This window comes from Passer montanus, unplaced genomic scaffold, assembly GCF_014805655.1.
Source record: "Passer montanus isolate IOZ18808 unplaced genomic scaffold, ASM1480565v1 scaffold11, whole genome shotgun sequence".
NCBI lineage: Eukaryota > Metazoa > Chordata > Aves > Passeriformes > Passeridae > Passer > Passer montanus.
This window is the reverse complement of record NW_024357613.1, coordinates 22,184,668-22,212,054: the sequence shown is the minus strand read 5'-3', so window position 1 is coordinate 22,212,054 and position 27,387 is coordinate 22,184,668. Positions and strand designations below refer to the sequence as shown.

The following is a 27,387-nucleotide window of genomic DNA, read 5'->3' as shown; positions in this document are numbered from 1 at the left end:
CCACACAGCTGCTCGCTCACTCACACTAGTGGGGTGTAGGGTAAGGGTGAGAAAACTCTGGGCTGAGGTAAAAACAGTTTAATAAGTAAAGCAAAAGCTGCGTGCACATGCAAAGGAAAACAAGGAATTGACAGGCAGAGCTCTATCACACGTGATAGTTGCAAAGACAAATGACATCACTCCAAGTAATTATCTCCCCTTCCTCCACCCAGCTTTTATTGCTGAGCATGATGTCTTATGCTGTGGGATGTCCATTTGGCCATTTGAGGTCAGCTGTCCCAGCTGTGTCTCCCAGCATCTTGCTGGTGGGACAGTCTGAAAAACAGATAAGACCTTGATACTCTGCAAGCACTGCTCAGCAATAACTAAAACTTCACTGTGCTATCAACACTGTTGTTCATAAATCCAAATCAACAGCCATGCAAGCTGCTACAGAAAATGAACTCCATCCCAACCAGAACTAGTAAAAATAAATAAATTATTAAATGTCTACGTAGGAAATTAGGGGTTTGTTAGTTCCCTTTAAAGCAGTATGATTTCTGTCCAGAGTGGCCATTTTAACATGTAAGTTGTAGGGAGAATCATCTCTGTATAGGATAAATTTCATGATAGGGGAAGTAAGGAATTTTTATAGTTTAGATTGGTTTTTGTCTGATAGCTTCAAAGGACAGAATTTTTCCTATTAAAAAAAGCTATTTGACTATTTAGAGGGGACTAGTTTGCTAATTATTTCTTCTTCTCCAGGTTTGATCATTCTCCTTGTGACCCAACAGTCACATTACATGGACCCCCACATAATGCTTTTGCCTGTGTGATATGCTGTGAAAGATTTTCAACCTCTCAGCAGTACAGTGAACATCTTTTATCTAAGGCAAGAGCATAAGGATAAATAACTCACCTGACTGAATGTAGTAGAGGGCTTAAGACTTAAAATTATGCATTGGTTTTTGGTGGGGTTTTTGTTTTGTTCTTTCTTTACCTCTCTTTCTCTCTTATTTCTTTTTAATATTGTTTTCTCTGATTCTGCTGTGTTTCAAACACCTGGTGTAGCATGGCTGTATTCCCTTTAGATGTAACAATTAGGTTGTACTTTTTGATATGCTTTCCAGAGGATCATAGTTCTGTCTTGAACGTGTTGTCCACCTATTGGTGTTGTTGATAGATATTCCCTTTTTTTTTTTTTTGCATCTCTAAAACTATGAAAGGTAAAGGCAGGAAGTTAGGGTGGAATAACTGACAGCGAAGAGAAGCAGCCGAAAGAAGATGGGGGTTTTATGTAAGCAGTCTGGTGTTGAATTGGGTAGTGGATAGCATTTTAAAAATTGGGTGTTCTGATAACAAATATTCTTGCCAAGTCTCCAGAAGCTGCATTAAATTTGGGGAAGTGTTAGACTTTCTGAAAATCAGATTAAATTTTGCTTGTAGTAATAACTTGATAATTAGTCATACCTGAGAAGCTGAAAGAGTGCATTGTAGTGTGTCCCTGCCCTTTTTCCATTGCTTCAAAGTTGTGTGCCTGTCATGTGTTCAGGGACATGAGCAGGAGTAGCAGCCAAGGTGGGGGAAAGACAGTGAGTGTCTCTTGCAGACAGTGGGAAGGTGGGATTACTTTGATATGTAAGGAATGGGAAGATAATCTGGATCAAAGCTCTAAGCATGTAATGAAGATTCTTGGAGTGATGTAGAAAGGCAAGCAAAAATACCAGAAGCAGAACTAAAGGATTTTTGCCCTGAAGGCAGAGCTCTGAAGTTGATGTAGAAGGCAAAGTGGGTGGAAGGAGTTGACTTCTACAGAAGACACAGACCTTTTGGGCTACTCTGAGGAGCAGCATTTTGGGGAGTTAGAGGTCAGCAAGATTAGAGAGAACTACATGAGGGAAGACAGCTGATTTATTGACAGAGGGAGCTTTTTCTGAGAGCCTGGGTAAAGGGAATAGCTAAGAATTGCTGGAGCCCTTAGTCCCTGGGAAGGTACTTGCTCCCAGTGGTGCAAGAAGGGGGTGGAGTAATTGATGGTGTAGTAAGGGTGGATGAGTAGCTTGGTTTAACAGTGGTACTTTGGCCCCTTCCTTGTGTCTTGTGAGCTGAAATGCAGAGGGGTAGGCTGTAGGTAAATACAGATGTGGTAGCTGAAAACCTAAAAGTGAAAATATTACCACAGAAATGAGAGAGGAAAGGGAGGACATGAGAACTATGCCTGGTTTCTTGACTTAATTTTTTTCCTAAACAGATAATTTTCTCTTCCAGCTAAATAAAAATGATGGGCATAAAAAAGGTATTCCTCCACAGCATATTCAGTGTTTTGCATGCCCAAACTGCTTCCTCCTTTTCACCAAAAGAGATGAGTGTTGGCAGCATATGTCACAGGAGAAACACTTCGCCCAGGTTCCTGAACGGAGTGGTATGTTGCTACTAAGTGTACTGCTTTTAATTTTCTCTGATAATTCATCCTTGAGCTAGGAAGTGACTTATATTATTCTGCTGAGTAAAAAAGCTTAAGGTTTTAAAGTTTGTTATTAATTAATTCTTATTTATCTTTTAAGATCTTACATGTGATGCTTTGAAATTTGTATTTTTGTGTAGAAATAATTCCTCTATCACACTTGCTATAATGAGATGCTGTTGAGTCTCTCATATAAGCTTCTCATCCTCCAGTGGCTCCATGCAACTGCTTTCTTGTGTAACTTTACATTTAGCATGTTGATGGAGACTCAGAGCAAAACACATAAATTTCTTTTCAATACCAGTCAGAGTGGCTGTTCAGCTCCTTCCCCTTACTTTACTGTCTGTAGTGTGCTTGGAGGCTATTTTTCTTGTCAGTGTCCTTGGCATTCCTGATGGCAAAGACTTGTTAAAATGTCTTTTCCATATAATTGCAAATTTAGAGTGCTTAGCTGGAGCATTGCTGCTGGTCTGATGGCTTGCAAGGAATACGTGCCTGCTGAAGGCTGAAATCCTGGTTATGTTGTGAGCTGGCAACATCCTGAACCATGCTTAATAAAGTCCAGAGGAAAGATCTGTCTGATCATGGTGTTGCAAACAGGGTTAATGCCCAACATAGCTGTACTGATTTTATTTTTGACATAAGCAATTGGCATTAAAGCATTTACTTTGCTGTTAGCTGAACTGCTAAGTGGTCATGTTTTAGATGTTGCAACTCTCTGAACAAGCCTACATGGCCAAAAGCATTAATTTACTTATTTCTCATCTTCATAAACGTGTTTGACTTCTGCCATCCCCCAGAGTGGCTGCAGGAAATGTACAGAAAAGGCAGGCTTTGAAGGAATCCCCTGCAGGTTGAGTCACTACTGCTGCCTTCTTGTAGTGAAGTGACAATCAGCTGCATGGTTATATTTTCCCTTATGCCTTGTCACTCTAATGTACTTTTATTCTCAAATAGATTATTAATTCTGAATGTGATGACTGCAGACGCTTTTAAATTCAGGTCATAGGTTTTAAAAAAGATTACTGGTGAGCTATTGCTTTGAAAAGATTAAAAGCACTAACTAGTATTTTCTTCTTTAGAGATGTAGAGTGCTTAACTCAGAACAAAAAATTGAGTGCTCCATTTTTTACTTTGTATTAGTTAGGCTTCATGATTAATAATTACCAGGATGGTCTGAGATCTGCCAGTGAAATTAGCTCAAAGGCATAACCTCAAATTACTGCCGGCTGATCATCACATCTTACTTAAACAGAAAAATCCAAGAAAATTTGCCTGCTAAGATGCAGAACATGAACAATATATAACCCATAAACCATTTTCTACTGTCTTTTCAGTAGTATTTTCTTACTCTGCTGGTACTAGGAGTCACCTGTGGATTATATACTCAGAACAACAGAAAGTCCTGCATCTAAAAATTTAAGAATTAACATTAAGAGTGTGAAAGAAAGAAAGAGATGGTCAGGGTATCTGGGAACTTGTTAAATAAGTTGCGTGCTCTTTCAGAAAAAATACTGTATGGCTTAAAACAAAATTTTATGTAGTAAGAGTAGACAGCTGGTAATAGGTGGAGGAGAAGAAGGTAAGAACCTTCCTAAGAGAGATATTGACCTGGCATTGTAGAAGAAGGAAAAGGGAAGTAAAATCAGTCACTGAGTACAAAAAAGCACAATGCAAACAGATTCAGGTAGAAGATAGTTACAGAAGTTAAAAAAAATAATCAGGATTTAGTTACACCTTCCATTGCACAGTTACTGTAGCTCAGCTGACATTTGTTAACTTGCATTCTGAACCCTGTGGCAGACAAGTAACAGTAGTAATTATGTCATCAGAGAGCTGAAATTCTATTGGAAAACTCTAACATGTGGTTGCACTTTCTACCATTCTGTTTTACAGATGCAACGAAGTCTGGCCATCCACTACCTTTCCCATCTTTTGCAAAGAACCTCTTGATATCTCTGTGCAAAGAGGTCTCCTTCCAAGTGAAGTGTATGTCCTGCTTCAAGATACTGCGCTCACATATGGAATTAACAGCTCATTTCAGGTTTGTGAAAGGCAGTGGGCTTTATAATGTGAACATCCATAGATCAATGACAGGTGTGCAGACATGCTTTTAGTGATACTAGTGGATTTCAGGGCAGCTAGGACCATCTGAATGTTTACTTCCTGAATAAACAATCAAAAGCCTGCACATAACTTTACCCCACACTGCAGAAAGATGATCAATGTCAGGTTCTTTTTTGTATTTTCTTTAACAGAGCAACAAAAGCTTTTTGCTGTTCCACTATTTCGAAGTTGACATCATTTGATTTTGAAAATGTACAGTCAAAAACATAAGCATCAATCTACATGCTAGCTTTGGAAATTAGCACCTAATTCTCTTCAAATTTCAGGGACAAAATATACATTGCATGGTTTTGTTGGCAAGCTGGTAGGTGGGTTAAAGTACATAGTGCATGGAAACAGTGTGCTCTTACTGCTGTAGCTACTTGGTAATATATCAAGTACATCTGAAAGTTTCATTTACAAATGTTTCAGGTGGTGATATAACCTCTTAATGTTTTTTATCCATTCTAGAACACGTTGTTATAATTCTGGGCCCATGGCACTGTCAAAAAAAAGCATCTCCCAAGTTGCAGAGATATTTAAAATGAAAGGTTACTGTGAGAACTGTGATGAACTGTTTGCTGATAAGAATCAAATGACCCAACACGAACAAACCACTCAGCATAACATTAGAGTTTTTACTACACTGGAAGAGTCAATCTTGATGTTCTGCCATGTCAATGGAAAACATAAAAATCAGTCTCATTTGGCCTACATTGTGGAACGGTCAAGACCACTGCTTAAAAGACATTTGAGTCCAGATGAGTCCTCCAGTGAAATGGGGTCTAGCCCTTCAAAACGCAAGAGTAATTCAGAAGATAAAAGTGAAGATAAAGTTGCAAACCAAAGTCAAGGTAGTGCTTCCAAAGTAAAAGCCTGGTTTTGTGAATGCCTTCAAAAGTTTTCTACAGAAGAGTCTGTAGAAAAGCACATTTTATCGGCAAATAGGATCTGTCACAAGTGTGCTGTGTGTGGAAAGCTGGCTGAAAATTCAAGCATTATCCGCCTGCATATGAGTCGATTCCATGGAGGAGCACACTTGACTAATTTTCTTCTCTGGTGCAGAGCATGCTCTGTAGATCTTAGAGAAGAGGATATTATGAGACACATAACTGAAAATCATGGTGGGCATAGTTACTACTATGAGCAAGAAGCTGTAGAAGATGAGCCTATGCCATCTGCTTCTGATGCAGTGAGCATTTCTGCAGGTGGAGATGAAGACTGCATTTCTGGCCCTGTGGAAGTGTCCCCTAAAAGTGGTCCTGTTGTGGGAAAATGGCAGTGCCGCATTTGTGAGGAGATGTTTGAGTCTGAAGAGAGTGTTCAACAACATTGCATGTCCTTAGAAAGCCATGCATTTCACAGGTACTCATGTGGCATATGTAGAAATCATTTTCGGAAAGTAGGAACTCTACAGCGACACTTCCAAGAGCATCATAATCAGGAGATGCAGACTAAATACTTCTGTGGCCTTTGTGGTAATCTCTTCTTCAACACAGAGGAAGAATTTCTAATCCATTACAAGGCGCTTCATAGCATGGACTATACATTTGTGCCTGAGCAGATGGAACTGTCGATAAAAAAAGATGAGGACTTCCTCCCAGTCGAGCAGGGAGACCGCTTAACCTGTGGTTGCCGGACAACTTACATCTCCAAAATAAACAGGAGGAACGATCATGAGAACTGTCAGAAGGCCATGCTGCAGAAGGGAAACTTATGGTTTCGATGCTGCTTGTGTTCTGCAACGGCACAGAATATTGCTGATATGAACAGCCATCTCAAGAGTCACAAGTCAGTAAAATCTAAGGGAGAGATGTATGTTGTTAGATGTGCTGCATGCAGCAAGAACTTTGATGATCTTCAAAGCGCGCATCAGCATTATCACATGAAACACTGCTTCTTGCAGAAACCTGATCTGTCAAGTCTTGCATCAGAATCAGAAGACACAGTATTCAAGTTTTCAGCAAGTGGGGCTTGTGTGGTCAGAAAACCCCATAGGCAACGATTTCAAACATCTCCATCCAAAATTCAGGGCAGACCACAGTTTTCTTCTCTGCAGAGCCCAAGAGAGGGAAAGAAAATAAAAACTGAGGACTTACAACAGCCTGAAGAATTTAGTGAAAGTATGTAGAAAATTTTTTCAGCATTAGAAAAGTATTGCTGTCCTTAACACACTGTTTCATTGTCAGTACATGTCACATACCATTTGGTTGCATCCAGTCTATAAATGAGCTCAGAATTTAGTACCTGTTATTTCTCAAATACCGAATTCTCAGTAATTGGGTTTCCAAAACTCTGACTCCAGAATTTATTGTTATATGCCATTTATATGAAGTCTTGGGGGAAAAAAAACCCAAAAAACAAAACCAAAACAAAACAAAAAAAACCAACGAAAAAACCCCAAACAAACAAAAAAGGCAGATGTGAGAATTCTGAGACCAAAACATTTGATTTTCAAATTAGTTTGGAGCATAATTTGGTGTTAAAAGGAAGAGGACCATCAAGGACACCCTAGTTAGGGATCTAATGCCTAGAAGTGTAAAAGTGATCAATCATACACATTCAAAAAAAACTTGCTTTTTTTATAGATATAAATATTTATGAGCCTGTTAGTGCTTTCTGTGTGGGCAATGCTGTTATACCATCATCTCAGCTTTCTTAGCTTGCCAAAAAACTGAGAATTTATATTCTGGGTATGTATTGTTTTCTTGTGTTCAGAAATTGGAAGTGTTCTGTGATTACTAGGGGTGTCATAATGCTTTTGATTAAGAGGTTGACATTTTATGTTAGAAGTATGGCAAAAAGTGCATATCTAAACATTTTATGTGCTTTTATGCATGCAAGCAATTGAATGTCACAGAGACTTGCCATAGTCAGGGGTACACACACAGCTGGATATTAAATAAGTTATTAAAATGTCTTGGTGCAGGATGACAGCTCTCTGTGCTTACCACAAAGTTATGCAGGTCTGCACCATCATATAGTCAGATTCTACTCTTCTCTCTAATTTGTGCATTATTAAGTGCCAATTCAGTTAATATGCAGTCACCAGATAACATCATGTTTTGTAGCTTTTCTTTTTGTGACTTTTCACTTACATATGTGACTGGAAGAGTTTTCAAAAGCGAGTTGGTTGACCAGAAAGTCACATGAATTTTAAATGTGTCCTTTTTATCCCATTGAAGATGGTGAACTTCCTGATCTTGACTATCTGAGTACCATGACTCACATTGTGTTGGTGGATCTGGACAACTGGGGAAGCTTTTTCACACAGCTGCCAGCTAACCTGAACCAAGGGACGTTTATCTGGGGTTTTCAAGGTAAAAAATGTTTGAAGTAAATTAAAAGATAAGATTAACAAGTCTACACATGTACTTGAGCAGGGATTCCTTGAATCTGAGAGAATGAAGAGCAAGATCAAGTAGGCACTAGGCTTATAACATTGCTTCTTGAACTTCTCAAACTCTATCTAAACCTCCACTGCTTGTACTAGTCCTTGTAGAATATTTCCAGAATTGCAGAACTCCTTAGAAGTCTTTCTGGCTTCCCTTATAACTTACTTCAGCTGTGTCATATTTTCATAGTTATCAAGGCACCCGTAATACTCAGAGATCATATTAACTCCCAAGTCCTTCTCATAAGGCTGGGATTTTTTATTTTGGTTTGGATTTTTAGTTCCAGAAGGCATGATTTTGCACTCTTATTAGACTTCTGATTTTCTTCTGTCTCTGGCCTGTTCTGTAGAGAGTGGTTGTGGTCATCCTGTACAACAATAGGTGTATGTCCCATCTTAAAGATAGCAGTGATTGATGGAACTCACATTGTTATGGGTTTCATAGAATGACAGAATGGTTTGGGTTGAAAGGGACCTTAAAGATCATACCATTTTGCAAAGTCTGCCAGTAGCATCCCTTTAACTTGATGCTTTTGCTTATCTGACTGTTTTTGAACCAACTGCTTGTCCACCTGCTTTTTCTACAGGATTTTTCTGTATCTCCCTTTACAATTATTTTGTCTGTGGTACATCAATTTCTTCAGTAAAATATAGATAAGGGATAGTTTCAAAATATGAATGGCCTGAAACACAGGCATCATCATACCAGATTTGTAGGTCAGGTATGTTTTACACTTGCTAAACACTATTGCATTGCACTTCCTTGCTAAGTGTTTTTCATTATCTCTTCCCATAAAAGATAATCAAGGCTGTTCTGAAAGCTGAGAGTTGTCATGCTGCTCAGGTTGTACAAAGATCTGTTGATGCCTGGGTCAGTTTTTTTTTTTCCTCTTAGAAACAAATTCTTCAGTTAGCTGATGAAGGTAGAGCAAGTATAGCTGTTAATGTAGAGTGGTAGAGATTCAGTCATCTGTGCTCCTGAACCTGTAATCTGGTATCTGCTTGTTAGGAGTTTTGTGTCCAGAGATGTTCCAAACACAGGTGCCTGATGGCACAGCACAGCCCATATCAGCACCACTCAGTTCTTTACTTCCTAATGGGCTTGCTGCATGCAGGCTGCCTCATGGGAATGGCCCCTGAGGCACCTGAACTAAAAAGATATGCTAAAGAGTTACTTGTGAATAAAATGGACCAAATTCATGTTAAAAAAATATTTACCAGTTTTAGTGTCAACTGTATTGGTTTTGAGCCTGGGAGCACTAAGGCTCCCAAGTACATCTGGATCTATTTTGTAGGTACCCTCTCATAATGATGATTTGTACAGTTACTTGAGGCATGCTATTCTTCTTTGTTTAACCTGTGAACATATAGCAACATTTTTTCCTGCATTTCCCAGAAAACATTTCTGAATTTTTAATTATAATTTTTATACTATATATCTGCATTATTTCTATTATTTCTGTTTCTGCTATAGCCTTAGCTTTGCTTTGAGTTCCTCCATTGCATTGTCTGGACTCTGTATTGTTTCTGTCTTCAGATACTCAGTTGTCTTTAAGCCATTTGTGGGCTAACAAACGACATAAATACAGGTCTATCATTGTTTTCAGCTGCCCTGGTCAAATGCTTATGTTGTACATTTATGCAGGCAAAAACAGGGCTATGATTACAAGTCTTTCCCAAATAGCAGTGGCTGAGGGCAGACAAGAGCAACTTGCAAATAGCATTTTTTTCTTATGGGCAGGTTCCACTAAATCATTTCTGTGTAGACTCTTATCAACAATGATCGCAAAAATTTGTTATCATCTTCTTGCCATTAGGCTGAAAAGGCAGGGGGGAAACAGGAGCAATCTACTGAGGAATGCTTTTCTTTGTCAGACTGTGGGTGGACATGTGATGTAAAGCATCCTCTTCAGCCTGGTTACTTGAACATCAATTTACCATGTCCTCTTGTGAAGTGCCATCAATCAATGACTGCTTTCATTTTCCATTCAAAATCCTTTCTTACATCCAACCACTCTCATCTAGCAGATAAAGCAACATTTTGTTCTTGTCTGCAACTCCATGTGCAGACCCATTATTTGTTAGCCATTGGGATGTTAAAAAATTCTTAGTCACTCTGGTCAAATTGTCCTTCCATTTGCTTGCCTTTTTATGGTGCCATATGTATTTTTATGGGGTAAGCTTCTCTGGTTTTTCCTCCCTTTGTGAGAGACTTCCTGCTTCTTTCCTTTCCCTTGCAACTTGTTTCAGTCTGGTCCTGATTTTGTCTGTACTCAGCTCATCTTTATTATCCACCTATTTTCCTAGCCTGTTAACTACATGTTTAGCATACTTTTTAGAAAACTCCTGCATCTTTTTCCCAGTTGTAGCCTCATTTTGCTCGTCCTTGACTGCATCTGTGGGTTTGTCAGGACTCAAGCATTTCTCTGAGCTGTTCCTCCAGATTTTGGATCCTCTTTTTAATGAGTTCTGACATGGGATGTGTCAGGCAGTTAGAGTGCATGTTGACTGTGTAACTCCAGTTGTACAGGTTTCCCTAAGAGAAGCATTTCTGTTACTTGTACTATGTTTCCAGAGCTCTTCTGATTCCGCAACTGTGCTTCAAACTGGAGAAAAACACATCCTTGTGTCTAAAAGCACATGATATCTAGAAGATAAGCTTTTCAGAATTTGAAGAAAAAATATTGTACAAAATTTATAGAGTAGCATCAGGCTAGCTACTTTTTTGCCTTCTCTCTGAAGAACAAGAATGCTGAGGGGATTTGGATTATATGTTTTTCTTAGCTTTCACACTGGTCAGTAAATTCTGTCTTTAAAGAGAGTTTTATATTTGCTTTTGGCTTCTTGCATTCTTAATTCACAGAGGTGTTTCTACCAAAATTCATGGTTTGTTTGTTTATCATGTTTGGTTTTTATTATTGTTACTATTATTCCCCTTCACTGTATAGGAGGATACAGCAACTGGAAGCCTCCAGTGCATTGCAAAATTTACAATTATCTTAAGAGGATTGGATGTTTCTTTCTTCATCCGCGTTGCAGTACCAGAAGAGAGGCAGCAGACTTTGCTCTCTGTGTTCATGTAAGTTAGGGCACGCTTGCTTTATTGTGTCCTGTACCCAGAGAAGGGTGGCAGATGGTATCTGCTATTGATGATGAGTACTAATGGCAGATGACATTTCTAGATTCTTTCCATGACACTTCTGTGTCCCCTATAAAGAATGATAAACCTGGATTGAGTGGGGTCAGGTGGTCGAGAAGTGACTTAAAAATCAGCCTGAATAGGACAACAGTCTGTTGTGGAGGGGAAGGGAACTGGTTAGGGAATGAAGAGTAAAAAACCTGCACTTCTTACAGTTTCTCTTTGAGAGTGATATAGAACTCCTTTCTCTTCAAGTAGCCCAAATCTCGAGCCATCTTTACAATGGCTGGAGTTGAATGGGTGCTGCTTTCACAGACCCTGTTGAGCTGACAAAGAGCAGTGCATTTATTCAGTAGACTTTGGGGTTTGGCAGGGTTGGGGATGTGCATGTGAGGGACAGGAATCTGGGATGACACAGGGCCTCATGTTCCTAATGTAGTATCATAGATTTTAAGGTTGGAAAAGACCTTCTAGATCATTAAATCCAGCCATCAACCCAGCAACCACTGTCATTAAGCCATGTCCTTAATTGTTCAAAAATTATTTTGAACACTCCAGGGATGGTGACTCCACTGCTTCTCTGGGCAGCCTGTTCCAACCTTTTCAGTGAAAATCTAAACCTCCCCTGGTGCAGATTGCGGCCATATAATGCTTCATCAGTTAAATAAATTACTACCTATCTAACTGTATAAGCACATTTTTGCAACAGTGGTTTTGTTTCATCATGCTTTTTGTTACTTTTAAAATGCTCTGCAGAGATGACTTGTTTTATGTAGAGACAGTTCTAAAATGCTGCTTTTTAGGAATTTGTTCCATATTCCATCTGTACTGTTCTGGTAACCATCACCAGTATCTGTTGTGCATAGAGAAGAAATGAGCATCAAACTTTTGAAACAGTGCCTTTCACAGTGGGGTGATGTGGCTTGGATAATAAAAGCAGGAATAAATTGCTGTAGAAAACTTTCAAATGAAGTGTCTTGCACAAAGCTAGCCAAATGCCATGAGATAAAAACATGATCTCTGTTCAACACTTGTTTTTTGTTTTGTGTAGGCCGGTCGTCTGGATGAGCACCTGCCCAAGCAAATTCCTTTCACTGTTCTTTCTGGAGACAAAAGCTTCCTGGAACTGGAAAACCAGTTTAAAATGACCCAGCGGTCAGCTCGCATCCTGAATCCTCACCACATTGAAGGAGACATGATGTGTGCCTTGCTAAACAGCATTTCAGATACCACAAAAGGTAGAAAGTAAACATTAAACACAATTTTTCCAGTAAACTGATAGTTCTTTCCAATAAAAAAATGGAACACTTACACTGGTAACATAAACTGTTGCTTGGTGCTTCTTGTTTTGTAGTGGTATTTCAATGAATAATAGATTAGAAAATCATTATGCTTGGGCATGTTTTGAAAACAGACTTAATTATTTTTCATTCAGTATAAAAACTATGTCATCCCTGTGTTCTTTGTTATATCAGGAGACAAAACTGATGTTTGAATCTGAAAACTCCTTTTCAGTTCAGAAGAAGCTGTTTAAAGCACTCTTGTGTGCATAGTTATCAATTTGTTCTCAGATCTGTTTGGCTTGATTTATTCTGTGTCTGAAACAAATGTGACCCTGCTAAAGCACCATTATTTCTCAAAACACTTCTGTCTATTTTAACGTGGACCTCCTAGCTACTTCCTATCATTTGATAAGTGTCTTCACACACCCATTTGGAGAAAAAAATCTCAGTGGAAGTTTTTGAGTTCTCTAAAGTGCCAGATTGTAATGGCATGCTAACATGTTTACATTGGTTTTATATAGGATAATCAAAGGGGATTGAGCCAGCTCATTTTCATCCAAAGGATACCAGAGCTGAGATGAATTTTAATACTGACCAACATTTCAAAGTATTTTGCTGTTTTCCTGGAAGACTTGACATTTCTCTGTGGACATTTTTGCTTTTTCTGGCTTTTTGTTGTGATATTGGAGAGTTGTAAATTCGTGGAATATTTATTTAATATTCCATGAATTTACAACTCTCCAAAAGCACAACAAATTAGCCCTAAACAGTGGTATGAAAACTTACACTGCTAGCCTTGATACAAGTTTATGAGAGCTATAACATGGTACTGCTATTCCACAAAGAAGATTGCAGTGCTATCTCTGAATTATTAATTGGCATTGACTGATAAAAGGAAAAAAAATAGGATAATTAAACAGCTTTCTGGAAAAAAAAGGTAACAACATTTAGGTACCTTTGATATAGAAGAGGTGCTTACAGAGTTTTCTGGCCACCCCAAGCATTAGAAGTTTCTTAATTTAACAGTTCTTTCAGTGTCCTTTACTACATTAATATTTACTGTTATGGTAATTGGCCCTACCTGGAGGCTGTAAACCTTAACTTGCTGCCTGGCTGTTCATTGTGTGTTCTACTTGAGTTGCACATGTGGTCATTATAAAAAAAAAATCCTTGAACAGGAAATTGATGAAATGACACGATTCCTTTGGCTGTTAGCATTCCTTAACAAACTTGTAAGGAACAAAATTGTCCCCTTTTTTAGTCAGTGTCAGCAAGGGGGGACCCAAACAGCAAAAGCTGTCTTTGTCTCTGATGTGTATTAAAACAGAATATTAGAGACTTCACTGTTCATAATAGGTCTGTATTTGCTGCATTGTGGGATGATGTTGTTACCAAGAGTTTATAAAATTTTTCTTTAAAAAGATCAAGCCACCACATAGTACACACACGTTGTGTGGCTCAGCAGCATCAGCCGTCATTTGCAAGTCTTAATGCGGCAAAACCGGTATCGGAGGGTTGAGATGGAAAGTTGTGCAGTGTATCATAGGCTGGTATAACTTGTTGACCTGTTACAGAAAAGCAGCTGAGTAAAAGGAAATGCAAACAAGAATTGCTTGCTTTGTGACTCTCTTAAGCCTATGGCTATTATTCTGGAGGGAGAAGTAGGTGAGAAACAGGACAGAGAATCATGTTGAAAAATATCAGACTGTTGTTGATATTGGATAAGCTGCAACATGAAAAAGCTCTTTCCCTAAATCACCTTGACAGAGCTATCATTAGCTTCTGAGCACCTGGCCTGTGTTTGGATGTGGCAATCTGACAGGTGCATCTTGTGAGCTGTTTTACCAGCACAACTGCTGTGGGAACTATAGTACGGCATTTATTTTAAAATAAGTAATAAAATAATATTTTCTGCATATGTTGCAATATGATACCAACTGTATGTTACTATAGGATACTCTTGGCTGGAGGAGATGCTTGAACTTCCTTTGAGGTATGAAAAGAGTAGGCATTCTTACTTGTCCTCTGCTGCTGCTAAGCCTGAGTTCATAAATGAAGGTTTTTGCTTTTATGCTGAAGCCACAACACATGAGAAGAGCTTGCTGCATATTAACTGAGTGGTTTGGGAAGGGTGGAAGGGAAGAATTTTCAATGTCTTACTTTATAACAAAAAAACCCAGTAGTGTGCAGAAAAATATCATCATTCCATTGTCTATGTCTTGGTGATATCATATCCATTGTGTTGAAAGTACACTTATTATGAGTGCTGGACAGTGTTGAGGGCAAAGCTGATAGTAGGTTGGGGTCATCATATCCATCCATTCCATTGACAGGAATGCAACAACTTTTTGGTTGACAGATTATTTTTGTATAAGTCTAGTGTAACTGTAATTTCTCCCAGTTATGTTTAAATGAGATCCTTCAGTGACTGAGCTCTTAGGTAAAACAGACTCTTAAATAATAAGAACAAATTTTTGAAAATATTTCTTGTCCTTTCTTTTGAAGAGCCAGTCTGTCTCATGAGCCTGTCAGAGTCAGTGGTGTACTGAATGTAGTGTTGTCCGCCAGATAGCCACCATACCTCTTTCACTGACCCATAAAATACATTTCACTGTGCTCAGATGGAGCTGCCAGCCTACATCTTCAATCTGCTACTCTTGCCTGAAGTGTTTAAATACTACTAAATGCAGCTTCCATTAGAGTTTTTGTTTGGAAGAGCAGGATTTCAGTTCATTTTAATGAATGCTCCCAAGCTTCCTAGCTCCCACTATGTCCAAAATCTTTTATTTTACGTACATCCAACAAAATAATTTAAGAGGACACAAGAACAAATTTATAGAAGACAGTGAGAACAGTTGCTTTTCTTCTCCACAGTGAAAATTTTCATGGGTGAATGTCTGTGTGTGGTCCAGTTTGAGGTCCAGTATGAATGCTACATCTGTCCCATCTCTGCTTTTTCCAAACCAGCAGTTAACACAGATTGCAAATCACAGCCTCCAGCCCCCACTTTCCTGAATGTGAAGGGCATGAGCATCTGCAGAGTGATGCACCATTAATGAATTATAGTTTCTCCAGTAATATATTCCTTTATTGTTGCAGTAGGGAGTGATAAGAAAGTCACTCTTCACTTGTAACCTTGTGTTAGCTACAGCAGGAAGTTACTACTGGGTTTGGTATGTCAATGGCATCTCTTGTATGTATGTCCTAGGGAGAAAGCAATGTACTGAGACCTAAGATAATGAGTCTGAACAATTGTAGGCCAGCGGATGAACTGGGAAAACCTCACCACTCAGATCATACACAAAAAATTCTTGAGGTTTAGCTTAAATGTGGCTTTGAATTTTACAGAGTCTAAGATAAAAGTTAGACGAAAGTCTGAGTGACTGTAATGGTATTGGCCACAGTTTCTGAGAAATGCAATTGGAGGAGAGTGGCAGCTTGAGAGCTTTATTTTTATTTGTCCTACACTTGAATGAGCAACTGTAGGCAGAGATACATAGAGTGAAGCTTGCTTTGCATGGGGGAAAAGAGGTCTTGTATGGTGGTAACCCTCAGCAGGGAGTAGCTGTACTTGCATTTACAGATGATATTACCTTAATATGAAGAGAAATTAGAGCAGTAAGTACTGGGGAAGAGTATATGGGAAGGATCCTCCAGGGACATATGAAAAAAGGAATAAAAGACAAGATTCTAGAAGCCAAGGAAAGTATTTTAAAGGCAGCATGGCCACACATACCAAGTGTGATTGCTAACAAAGGTAAGGGTGGGGTACTGATCTAAAGATTTTGGTTAAGTAATTCCCAGGATCCTGACTGAGTTAACAAATTGTACCTATAAGGTAGCACTAAAACTCCAGACAGCAGCTGTAAAAGGAGAAGGGTCAGTGGTTGGAGAGATAGTGTGTTGTGAATGCCACTGTACATTGGAATGGGAAAGGGGCAGGTGAGATTGGAAGTTACTGGAAAGACTAAGAGAAGGGATGTTTTAGGAGGTAAATGAAGGTGGGGTGTGAGACTGTACAGTGGACAAGGGGTGTGTTGTGTGGTAAGGGAGCAGGAGGAAGGCTGGGGAAGGGAATTTGAGTCTCTGGTGATAAACCTGATGGAAATTGTTAAAGGGTTGGTGGTAACTGGGGTGGTTGCAAAAGAAGAAGATTGGTGGGGGGATATGGAAGAAGATATAGTGGGGGGATGTTACCCTGAGCTGTGTGGGCAGCTAATCCAAGTTCAAGCTGTGGTGCTTTGATGGGAAGACAGTGGGTGGTGTTTACATTCTGTGTAAGTTACCAGTCTCTCCCCAGAACAGGTTTCTGAGAGATATGAAATGTCAAAAAAAATCACTCTGAGCTCTATATTCATCCAGAGTTTGCTTTCCTGGTTTCTTGTTCTTCCAGCAGGAATATGTCAGTATGTGAGGTCAGTAGTGAGCAGTAGGCTTTCTTTTGAAAGAAGAGGTACAGTCAGAAGTTCTTACCTGATGTGTATTTGACAAAATGTACTAGAGAACAGTACAGGAGATCTTAAGATCTCTTGCCTCTGAAACTGGGCAGCTGCTTTTCCTCTGACACCAAAGGAGTTGGGAGCTACAGCATGTGCTGAGGATTTTATCAAGAGGGACAGGACATGCCCAGTTTCTCAAAATTAAACATTCTTCATTAGAAGATGCCAGCAGTATCAGCAGTATATGCTGACGAAGTGTGAGCTGCATGAGAAAACTGAGATGTATTGAAAACTGGCTGAACAGCCAGACCTGGAACATGGTGATCAGTGGCATGGGGGTCAGGAACCATCTGTGTCCCAGTACAGGGGCTGAGCCTTTCTAATGTCTGTTAATGACCTAGATGATGGGGCAGAGCATACCTACAGCAAGTGTGTTGATGACACAAAACTGGGAGTGGCAGTTCATACACCACAGGAACTGTGGTGCCATCCAGAGGAACCTTGACAGGGAAGAAGTGGACTCGCAGTAAATCTCATGAAGTTCAACAAAGGGAAGTGCAGAGTTCTGCATCTGGGGAGAAACAGCCCCAGGCATCAATATATGCTGTCCAGGAGTCAGCCAGCTGGGAAATGGCTTTGTAGAGAAGAACCTGGTGGTCTTAGTGGACACCAAGTTGACCGTGAGCTCTTGTGTGCTCTGGTGGATGAGAGGTCCCACAGTACCCTGGGCTGCATTAGGAAGATTGTTGCCAGTAGGCTGAGGAAGGTGATGCTTTCACTTCATTCAGACAAGTTTGGAGCTCCCCACTACGTTGTCTTTTCAGTAGTACTCAAAAGCTATCTGGACGGAGTCCTGGGTAGTAGATGATTCTGACTGAGCTGGGAGGCTGGACAGTATGACTTCCAGAGGTCTCTTCCAATAGCCACCATTCTGTGACATTGCCTGACCAGTCTGGTGGTGTGTTATGATGGAGGAACTGCAGTGCTTGACAAGGGAAGGCTGTGGTACCATCTGCCTGGACTTGTTGGTGGATAAGGAATTGGCAGGATGGACATAGCCAGCGGGCTGTGGTCAGTGTCTCCATGTCAAAATGAAGGCCAGTGACAGATGGTGACCCCCAGGACTCTGTCTTGGGGCCAGTGCTCTTTGGTCTCTTTTCTAGTGACACAGAAAGTGGAATCAAGGGCACCCTCAGCAGGTTTCCAGATGGCATGAAGCTGAGTGGTGCAACTGACACCACTGAAGGGTGGGATGTCATCCAGGAAGACCTGGACAAACTTGAGAAGTGGGCCCATGAGAACCTCATGAAGTTCAACAAGGTCAAGCGCAAGGTGCTGCACCTGGGTGGGGATAATTCCAGACATGAGTACAGCCTGGGAGAAGAGCTGCATGTGAACAGACGAGTGGAGAAGGACTTGGGGGTTCTCATGGATGAAAAGCTGGACCTGAGCCAGCAGTGTGCGATCACAGCCTGGAAGGCCGGTGGCATCCTGGGCTGCATCAAAAGAGAAGTGGCCAGCAGGTCAAGGGAGGGGATTCTGCCCCTCTGCTCTGGCTTCGTGAGACCCCACGGGGAGTGCTGTGTCCAGTTCTGGGGTCCTCAGCACAAGAAAGTCATGGATCTGTTTGAGTGGGTCCAGAGGAGGCCACAAAGATGATCAGAGAGCTGGAAAGAAAGGCTGAGATTGTTGTGGTTGTTCAGCCTGGAGCAGAGAAGGCTCTGAGGAGGCCACATTGTGGCCTTCCAGTATTTAAAGGGGCCTTATAAAAAAGAACTTTTTACATGGGCAGGGAGTGACAAGACAAGGAGGAATAATTTCGTACTAAAAGAAGGAAGATATGAGTTAGATGATAGGATGAAATTATTTACTCGGAGGATAGTGAGGCACTTGACCAGTTGCCCAGAAAAGCTGTGGATGTCCCATCCCTGGAAGTCTTTTCATGTGATGTGTACTAAGCCAAGACTGATTGCTTCAACTGTTCCACCTCTAACAGGCATCAAACTTTTTAGACGGTCTGACATGTCTTAGAGGCTGGAAGATTAAAAGGATAGTTAATAAGGGAGAAGCCACTTGCAAAAAGCCTTTCCTTTGTACTTTTTCCTCCCTTTCATTAGTAATTGTAGTGACTGCTTTGGGGGATGAGGGGGTGTAGATTATTCTTTCCTTTGCTTTGGAAAATGATGTAAAAATTAGTATCTCTTCTGCTCAAGAAATAGTAGGCAGCTCCAAAGAGTTCACAGTCAGTCTGCCAAGTAAGTGGAGAAATACCATTTTAACTATCTATTTCTGGTGTATTTTTGGGCTGCTGATCACTGTTGGACACCAGCTGTTGGAATTTTTATTCCTGGAATTGGGAAAGTCAGCAAGGTTGTGCTCAAACAGGTTGTGTGTCAGAGGTTTGAAAACAAATTTTGGAAGCGTACTTGACATTTTGAATAGCTAAGTTGGGTAATTCAAAATGCCAGAAGTCACACAGTAAATTAGATGGCCATATCAGAAAGTTCTTTGTTGGTTAATGTAATCAGAAGTATATAAATGTATTAATAAATGTGATGACTTTAAGGGGAGTGCTTCTGTTGGTATGACTGCAGGAGACCTTGTTGATTGCTAATACTGTAAGACCTCATTACAGAGACCATCTCCCAAAATAGCAATAGCCTGTAGCAGGAGCATGAATGCATAACGTGACTCATTGGCTTGGCTTTTAACCTGTACTTTACTGCGCCTCTGTTTAATGGGGAAAAAGCCAACCAACAAAACACTCAACCAACCAACCAACCAAACCCCACACCACTTCAGGTACACTAGACACTTCAAAATAAAGCCGTTCTTCTGGAGCTGGAAACCAGCCTTTCTTAACCAGCTGTTAAGAAAGGGAAAGGTTGTGGAGTTTTGGCTGGGCTGGGTTGTAATGAATTAACAGATTAAACTAAGTCTATCAACCTTCTGCTCATATGAGACTTGAACAGCAACATCTGCTGAATTGCACTGCTTGGTTGAGTTTTAGCACTCCATTGTTCAAATACAGTATTTGTGCAATAAAACACAGCTGCAGTCATGTGTAGGCAGAGACACACTAAGGCACTTCTTCCCATAATTAAATCCATGATACATTTTATAGAAAGTGAGTAATTTATAGAAAGTGAATCATGTTTAAATGCAGTAGACACAGTAGCTTCTGCACCTATTATTTCTTGTTGCTTTAACATAATGAAAAATTGAAGCAATCTGCCTCTAGATTGTGGGGAGAAGGGGAAGGAGGTAGCTGAAAAATAACTGTTTCTTGAGTTGCTGTCTTAAACTACCACTGGAATTTATTTTTATCTTGATTTTTTTAGATCATAGCAAATGTTCTCTTCAAATCAGTTGGTGTTACAGTAAGAGAAATGCAAGAGAAATGTTAATACCTTTATTAGAAGCAATGTGTAATGTATTTCATTTGTGCATTTAAGGTTCAGATAGTGAAGAGGATGAAGATATGAAAGAAACACTGAAGCAGAGCTTAGAAGAAACAAACAAACAAGAAGGTCTGTCAATTTTTACTGTTCTGTGTTAAAGAGCACTATTAATTATGGAAGATACAAAAACTGAACTAAAAATCAGTTTTACAGCCAATGACCTGTTAGGAATACTCTCTAAACTATGCTGGGCAGTCTTGAGTAATGAAGAATGCTGTGATGAGTTATAAATAAAAAAAATTTCTAACCTGAAAAGTATGCCATCAAACTAAAACTCTATTTCATTAGACACCACAGGGTACTGATCAGTTAAAGACTTGACTGAGTTCACTTTGCACCAGTTTAATATGACTCTGTTGTCTCAGAGCAGAACTATTGACTAAATAGCTGAACTTCTGAATAAATAATTCAAGATTAGATATTAGTTCACAGTAAAGCACTCTGGTCTCCTGAAAGAGCTTTAGAGTTATGCACAAGGTCTAATCAGCAGTCCATTCACATCCTATCTTAAATTATTTGAAATTGTGTTCATCCTTTTGCTTTTGAGCTTACTGGTGGTGTTCAGTGTAGTCATGCATTTTTGGTGACAGACCAGTGCACTTTGAAAGACTTTATTCTGCTCCTCTACCTGATGGAAATAAACTAAAAAAACCGAAAAAAGTTGTACAAGCTCAGTGGTAAAACTGATTACTGAATCTTATGTTCCCAGAATTTATTCAGTTTTAAGTTTACTAGCTGTTACTACACACTGTTGTTGAATATCCAGCATTCATCTCCAGCACTGAAAGTTTGGTGTATTCAGGCCCCCTAGAACTGGGAGAGCAGTGACATTTGGTGCATGCAGGCGGTCCCATTTCTGATGCTGCAGTGCAGAGGCATCTGACCTTATGAAGCAGCCTGGCTTCAGATGAGTCACAGCTTGGACCTTATTCTGTATTTTTGCACAGGCTTAGTGGCTAAATAACATATTTTAATGCAAGCAGTTGTCTGCAAATCGTTCCATGTCTTTGGTTTTGTTTGTTTCTGTGAGCATGTAATATTTTTCTTTAAGCAACTCTCTTTTATCAGTAGTTCTGGATGTTACAGTAAAGTCCAGAAAGATGAGAGAGCAATCAGTGATATGATCTCTGTTCCAAATCTCAGCCTTGCATAAAACAGCCCAACGATTATTAAAGTTTAAAAATTCTATTTCCTTTTTCATAACAATAGACAGGTCTTTCTTTTTAATAGGATGTGCTTGTGTCCTCCTAAAGCAGAAGAATAATAATTCATGAATGACAGTGTGTCTGAAAGCTGCTTTAATTTTTCCAGCTACATTATTGATATTAATATTTGCTGTGCGTACAAACCTTGTCAAATGTATGGTATTTGATCACTAACGCCAAGCAATTAGTGCCCAAAACAACCTAAATGTAATGCAAAAACAGTTTCTTTTTTGAGTATTACGAAGGTTGTTGATGAGTGCAATTTTCCTCCCCACTGTCAAAACTGTTACAGCTCTGATTTAGACTATTCTTACTGCTGAGAATGACTTTTTATCTACTTGTCTGGCCTACCTAGTAAGAGTGACAACAGTGCTGCCAAGTCAGAATGTAGGTATGGGCATATCTCTGGTTAAGGAACTGGAATGAAAATACTGAAACCTCTCTGCCTGTTATGTGTATGTAGTTTTTTGTTTTAATACTTTATTTTTCTTGGTGCATACATATGGGTTCTAATCTTGCTATTAGTTTGACCAGTAAATACAGAGTTGCAATTATGGTCTTTAAGTAATCATTGGGCTGCTCCTGGTTAAGACAGTGACAAGCTGTAGAGGTGTTTTCCACATTTTGTAGTGTTGAAAAGATAGCATAAAACAAGGAGAGAAAATATTTTCATCTGTTTCTTAGTGTTTTTTTGCAGTCTGCTGAGATTGCCCACAGAAATAAGTTCATGCTTTATGTAGTACTATTAAGGTGGTTGTGTTTATGGCTAGTTATCAATTGCAGTTTGACATGACAGTCTTTTTTTATTTATACAGAACTGCTAGATGCAGAACTGCAAGATGCAGAACTGCAAGAAGCTATCAAAAGGAGCCTTGAGGAAATGTAAATGAAGATACTTCAGTACACTAACACCATGCCATCAGAACTGCTCACAAAAAAGGAAGCTTGTTCCATTTATTTACAAGGGTTCAGAAATGCCACTTTTGAAATGTCTTTAATTGTTAGATTAATAATCTGATGTCCTCTGTCATATTGATGAACAGCTGGAGTTTATTCATATTCACAGCAATGTGTTATGTTTGATAAAAAGAAATTTTTAAGCCTTTTCATATTTGTTTCTAAGGGGTGATGACTAAGTCTCTACAATTTAGCAGTTTGAAATTGTTGCCTAATTAGTAGGCTGGTCTTACTAGGTATTTTGGGGTTCCTGGTTGTTCAGGTTTCTTTTCTTGAATTGGTTCTTGTATTTAATTTTTTTGTCACAAAATGTCATTGTCTTTATTTACTTTTTTGTGTAGTCTTTGCAACAGATAAAAATAGTAAACTCCAGTTATTTCAGATTTGCCTGGCTAATCTTGTTATAAAGAGAAGCTTAGATCCCAGGGTTGTTGAACACATGGCATAACTCTTGCCTCTGGCTGGTTTTACTTCATAGGCCATAATTTTGTCTCTGTCCTGTTTATTTTAAATGTCTGAATCAGGACCACAAGCTTTACAGTTAGTTTACCAGCTTTTTTTGTAAATGTGTTTGCTTTTTTAAAAGTGGTATTTGGGTTTGATGGCTTAAAGTTCAATGACTTCATTGCCTCTCCCTTACCTGAGGCAGGAACAACCTTTTAAGGGACAGAATCTAAATAAACTTCCTAGTTTCTGTTTGGACTATGTCGCGGCGTGGGTGGCTATGTGCCCCCAGGCCCGGCGACAGCGACGACAGGGGCGCGACAGATCCCCCTGGCAGACCCCGCAGAATTCCAGTTGCCAGCGGAGGTTTGGCACAGATGAACAAAGAGGCAGCAGCACGGGTCTTGGGGTCGGAACATGGGTAGCTTTATTTAGCAACAAAACTCCCCAGATCCAAGGTCCCAAGACCCTGAACCAAGGGCAGGCATTAACTTAAAAACAGGGGCAGTCTTGGGGGAGGATACAATTTTTAACCAATGGGGAAGACTGAGGGTGGAACACAAAGTGGGGCAATACAATCTGTAAAACAATAGAGGACCTTAAGGGAGGGGAAAGGCTTAAGCAAACCAATGGGGTTTCAAAGGATACAAAACTGACACAGAAGGTTCTGGAGGGAAGGGCAGGCTTAGGGAAGGATTGACATCTAAGAAGGGGGGGACAGGGAAGGCTTTGGGGGAAAAAAGGGTAGGGACAAGAGGGATTGACAACTTGCCAGGGAGTGGCCAGGCAACAAACAAGAACTGACAGTTAACTGAGGTGAATAACAACGAAGAAGCAAGTCTAAGTTTAGCAACATAAGATACAAAATGGGGAAACTGTGCCACTCCAAAGGCAGGGAGAAAAACACAGAGTGATTAAAAAACCACAAATCAAGCAATAAAATATATCAAATAAAGAACACACCACAACATCTCCCCCTTTCTTTTTACAAAAGATAAGGGAAAGGTGTTGGGTTTGATTGAACTTGCAAAACAATGAATGTAACAGAACAGAAACCTTACAGCAGTTAACAATATTGGAATATATAATATTTTACAACATAAGATATAAAACTGACAGGAAGAATTAAACTTTCATTTTCATGTTGACTTTCTGGTTGTACTGAGGAGTTTCCAGCCATCATCTTCTTCTGCCGAAGAACATTGAGTTCCAGGGTCTTCTTCCCCAAAGAATTCAATTCATAACATGGCAGACCTTGGTTTGATTGTAAAATTCTTCCTCTAAAATATATAACTTAATAACTGGGTTATTTTTTGGGATTAGGAGGGGGGCACAGAAATACCTAAGTTTTTAAGGTGTAAAATATATCTATCAATTAAATTTCATACATATTCAATCTTGAATAATTTTAAATTTAAAATGTGTCATTTTATCTTTAAGTTTCCCCTTTATTACCACTACCATGAGTATGTCCCTTCTGCAGGGCCCTCTGCAAGAAGGGTAATACTCAGGGTTCAAAGGGGGCTACCATAAGTGTGGCCTTTCTGCGGGGCCCTTGGCAAAAAAAGCGACACTTACAGTCTTTTATAACACAACATTATTTCAGAGGCACACATGAATGTTAACTTTTCTCAACCTCTATAAAAAATGTGAAAAGGTTCTGGAGTACCAAGGGAATGGGTGAGAGCTAGGGAAGGTTGCAAGGCAAGGAAAAGACAGAAGGGGAGCCCGGGAAGGCTGTAAGGCACTGGAGAGACTTGAGGGAGCCAGGGAGACGGTAGCAACCCTGCGCCTTCAAGTTTCTGCGGGTTGCTCCCTCCAATCTATCCAGTGCAACAAAACTTTAGGGCAAAAAGGCTGGGATTAGGCAAGGTCGACAACAAAGTCCACACTCATGATGCTTCTCTAACTCATAGTAACATGAAATTAAAAGGGATTACCAGGTAGGGCAAATTAGGAGGATGGATAGGAAACCTGAGCAGTCACTTTACAATTAAACTCTTTTCTTTTTGTTTTTGTTCCTTTTGATCTCTTTTAATTTGATAATTCGTTGTGGCTGCTATCTGAATTGGGTCTAATTCACAAGAAATATTACTATAAAGTTGGTGACTGCTACAGGTAATTAAGGGGGTGGGTGAGGGAATGGATCCAGGCGCCGCCGTCTTAGGGGGAGACAAGATGGCGGTTTCTAGGTCCGGGTTTCCAGTTCCTCCTCCTCCAAGAGGGGGCCCCCCACAAAGGGGGAGGACAACCCTTCAAGAGAGGAGGTCCCCTGTAGGAGGGCTCCAGGAAGACCCGACTGGAGTCCCTCCCCCGATGGGGGGGAACCGGAAGAAGGATCAAGGTTTGCCACAACCCCACCCTCCCACAAAGGGGACTGGCCTACAACCCAATCTGTGGGAGGTGGCCCTTGAGGAAGGAGTGGGGAGCAGCGGTAAAGCTGGGGCCGGGAAAGAAGGGTCAGGGTAGGAAAGTGGGCTCCAAGCGGCGTGGCCATCGCCATCTTGGAAAGGAGTGCTCAGCACACTGCAGTTCCCTAGTAAGGCCTGAACAGCTGCTGGCTGGGCACTTGGAGGGGTGCGGCCAACCAGGGGACAACCTGGGTTTGGGATATTTGTTCCCGGGTGCCATCCCCGCTGCCATCCCAGGTGCCATCCCGGGTTTGGGATATTTGTGAGGGTTAGCCAACCAGGGGACAACCTGGGTTTGGGATATTTGTTCCCGGGTGCCATCCCCGGTTTGGGATATTTGTGAGGGTCGGTAACACCTGACCTCCAAGGGAGGATGGGAAAGTGTTTTGGGAAGTCTGAGGGGTAAGAGGTAGATGGGCGTGCTGCTTCTTGATGGAAATCTTTTGTCCCATTCTCGTCCCTCCCACTCTGTCCTCCCTCAAGGGATGCCCCTGTTCTCCAGGGGGAGAGCCCTGACTTTGGGAGAAAAATGACAGAATGTGAAAGGATGGAAGTGGGACTCTCTGGTGAGGAAGGAAGGGAGATCACTCACCCCTGCAGCTCGGGTGTCGTTTGGCCGTCCTCTCTCACCAGGATGCGCTGAAACTGGTCTGACAGTCACTGGCAGGCTGGAGACTTCTTCTCTCTCGGCTCACCACCTCCAGGGACCTGGGTGTTCCCGGTGCTTCAAGGTCCATCCCCAGAATCTTGGGCGCGGCCACTATCAGTTCCTGGTGTGCTCGTCTCTGCCCTCAAGCGAACTTGAGCACCTTCTCGTGGCGAGCTTTCCCTCAGGCCTCTGCCCATGCAGAAAGTCGAGAGGGTCCTGGAGCCTCCAAATTACCGCTCGGCTCCTCTTAGAGTCTGGGTGGAGTCTGCAGCTGTCGTCGATGTCTTCTGTCCCTTCTTCCCCTTCAGTGAGGCGGGCGCCCCCACGTATTTGCCCGTTTGTTTTAGAAGGCGAAGAAGGGAACGCCCCACGTTGCCCCACGTTTGGGCGCCAACTGTCGCGGCATGGGTGGCTATGTGCCCTCAGGCCCGGCGACGGCCTTTCTCAGTTTTGTTTTAAAATATCTATGCAAACTGTCCAGCTTTACCAGCCTGTTATCCTTCAGTTAATGATTGCTGTCAATCAGTAAGAATTCTCAGTGTAATAAAATGCCAGCTTAATTCTTTTTTATGATTCACTCACCTTGCGAGTTTGCTTCTACCTGCTGTATCCTTAAATACTCATTATGCAAGTAGATACTTTTTGTGCAGAATATGATGTGGGGAAGACTGGATTTTTCTCACTCTTCCAAAGAGTCAGCATAACTACAGCTGTTTGTCATCATGGTTAGAAAAGCTGGAAGACTGACACTGGTTTATTTCTAATCACCACTCTCATATAATTGCTATCTCTGAAGCAAGTAGAATGAAGGAAGAATCTAGTGAGGTATCTGGCACTCATTAGCAATCATACACCTTGAAGAAACTGTTCAAATGCCAGAAAATATTTTGAAAACTTACAGTGCATTTGAGTGTGCCTCCCAAGTGTTACAGGGTGAACAGGACCTCTTAGTGGTTTTCCCTTGTGCCTGTTGCTTATTTTCCTACTGCCAGTCTTGGATTCATTGCACTCCTGGTAAAATTAAGGTGTGTAGTTCACACTGCTGCTGAGAGAGCCCTATTATGGGAGATTTTGAGTTGTCTTCAGCTACGTAATTTACTACTATCTTTAGCTTAAATTAGTTCCAGAATTTTTCCCACCCTTTTTCCCAGTGCTTCTGTTAAAGGGTGGACTGAAACAGAAAACAATTTTCATCCTCAAAAGCATCTCCTAAGTTACAGAAGCTTTGGGGCAGGTTTTTTTCCCATATGGATCCTGAAGTTTCAATTTCCTTTCACATGAAAAGATGTTTCAGTCTGAGAAAGTTCTTTGGTTCAACGGTGTTTAAAACCTGGACAGATCATCTTCTCCAGAGTCTGCTATGTTAGAATTTGATTATGTACTTTATTTTTCATTTAACATTTTATTCTGTCATAAATTTAAAGTTTTCTTGTACCTGATGGGCCATGACTTAATT

At 40.6% G+C, this 27,387-nt stretch overlaps 1 protein-coding gene across 4 annotated transcripts in view; it reads left to right on the top strand.

Annotated features, from left to right (window-relative positions):
- The window catches only part of ZNF451 (zinc finger protein 451), a 36,194-nt gene extending 10,647 nt beyond the window's left edge, over positions 1-25,547 (top strand). For all 4 annotated transcript variants that reach the window (XM_039727546.1, XM_039727571.1, XM_039727555.1 and 1 more), the window contains exons 7-15: positions 745-871; positions 2,248-2,401; positions 4,340-4,487; positions 5,021-6,672; positions 7,735-7,869; positions 10,892-11,022; positions 12,134-12,320; positions 20,260-20,334; positions 22,286-25,547. In XM_039727546.1, coding sequence (XP_039583480.1) covers positions 745-871; positions 2,248-2,401; positions 4,340-4,487; positions 5,021-6,672; positions 7,735-7,869; positions 10,892-11,022; positions 12,134-12,320; positions 20,260-20,334; positions 22,286-22,356 — 2,680 coding nt within the window. In that variant the 3' untranslated portion in view covers positions 22,357-25,547. The remainder of the gene's footprint in view (positions 1-744; positions 872-2,247; positions 2,402-4,339; positions 4,488-5,020; positions 6,673-7,734; positions 7,870-10,891; positions 11,023-12,133; positions 12,321-20,259; positions 20,335-22,285) is intronic.
- Positions 25,548-27,387: the final 1,840 nt, after the last annotated feature.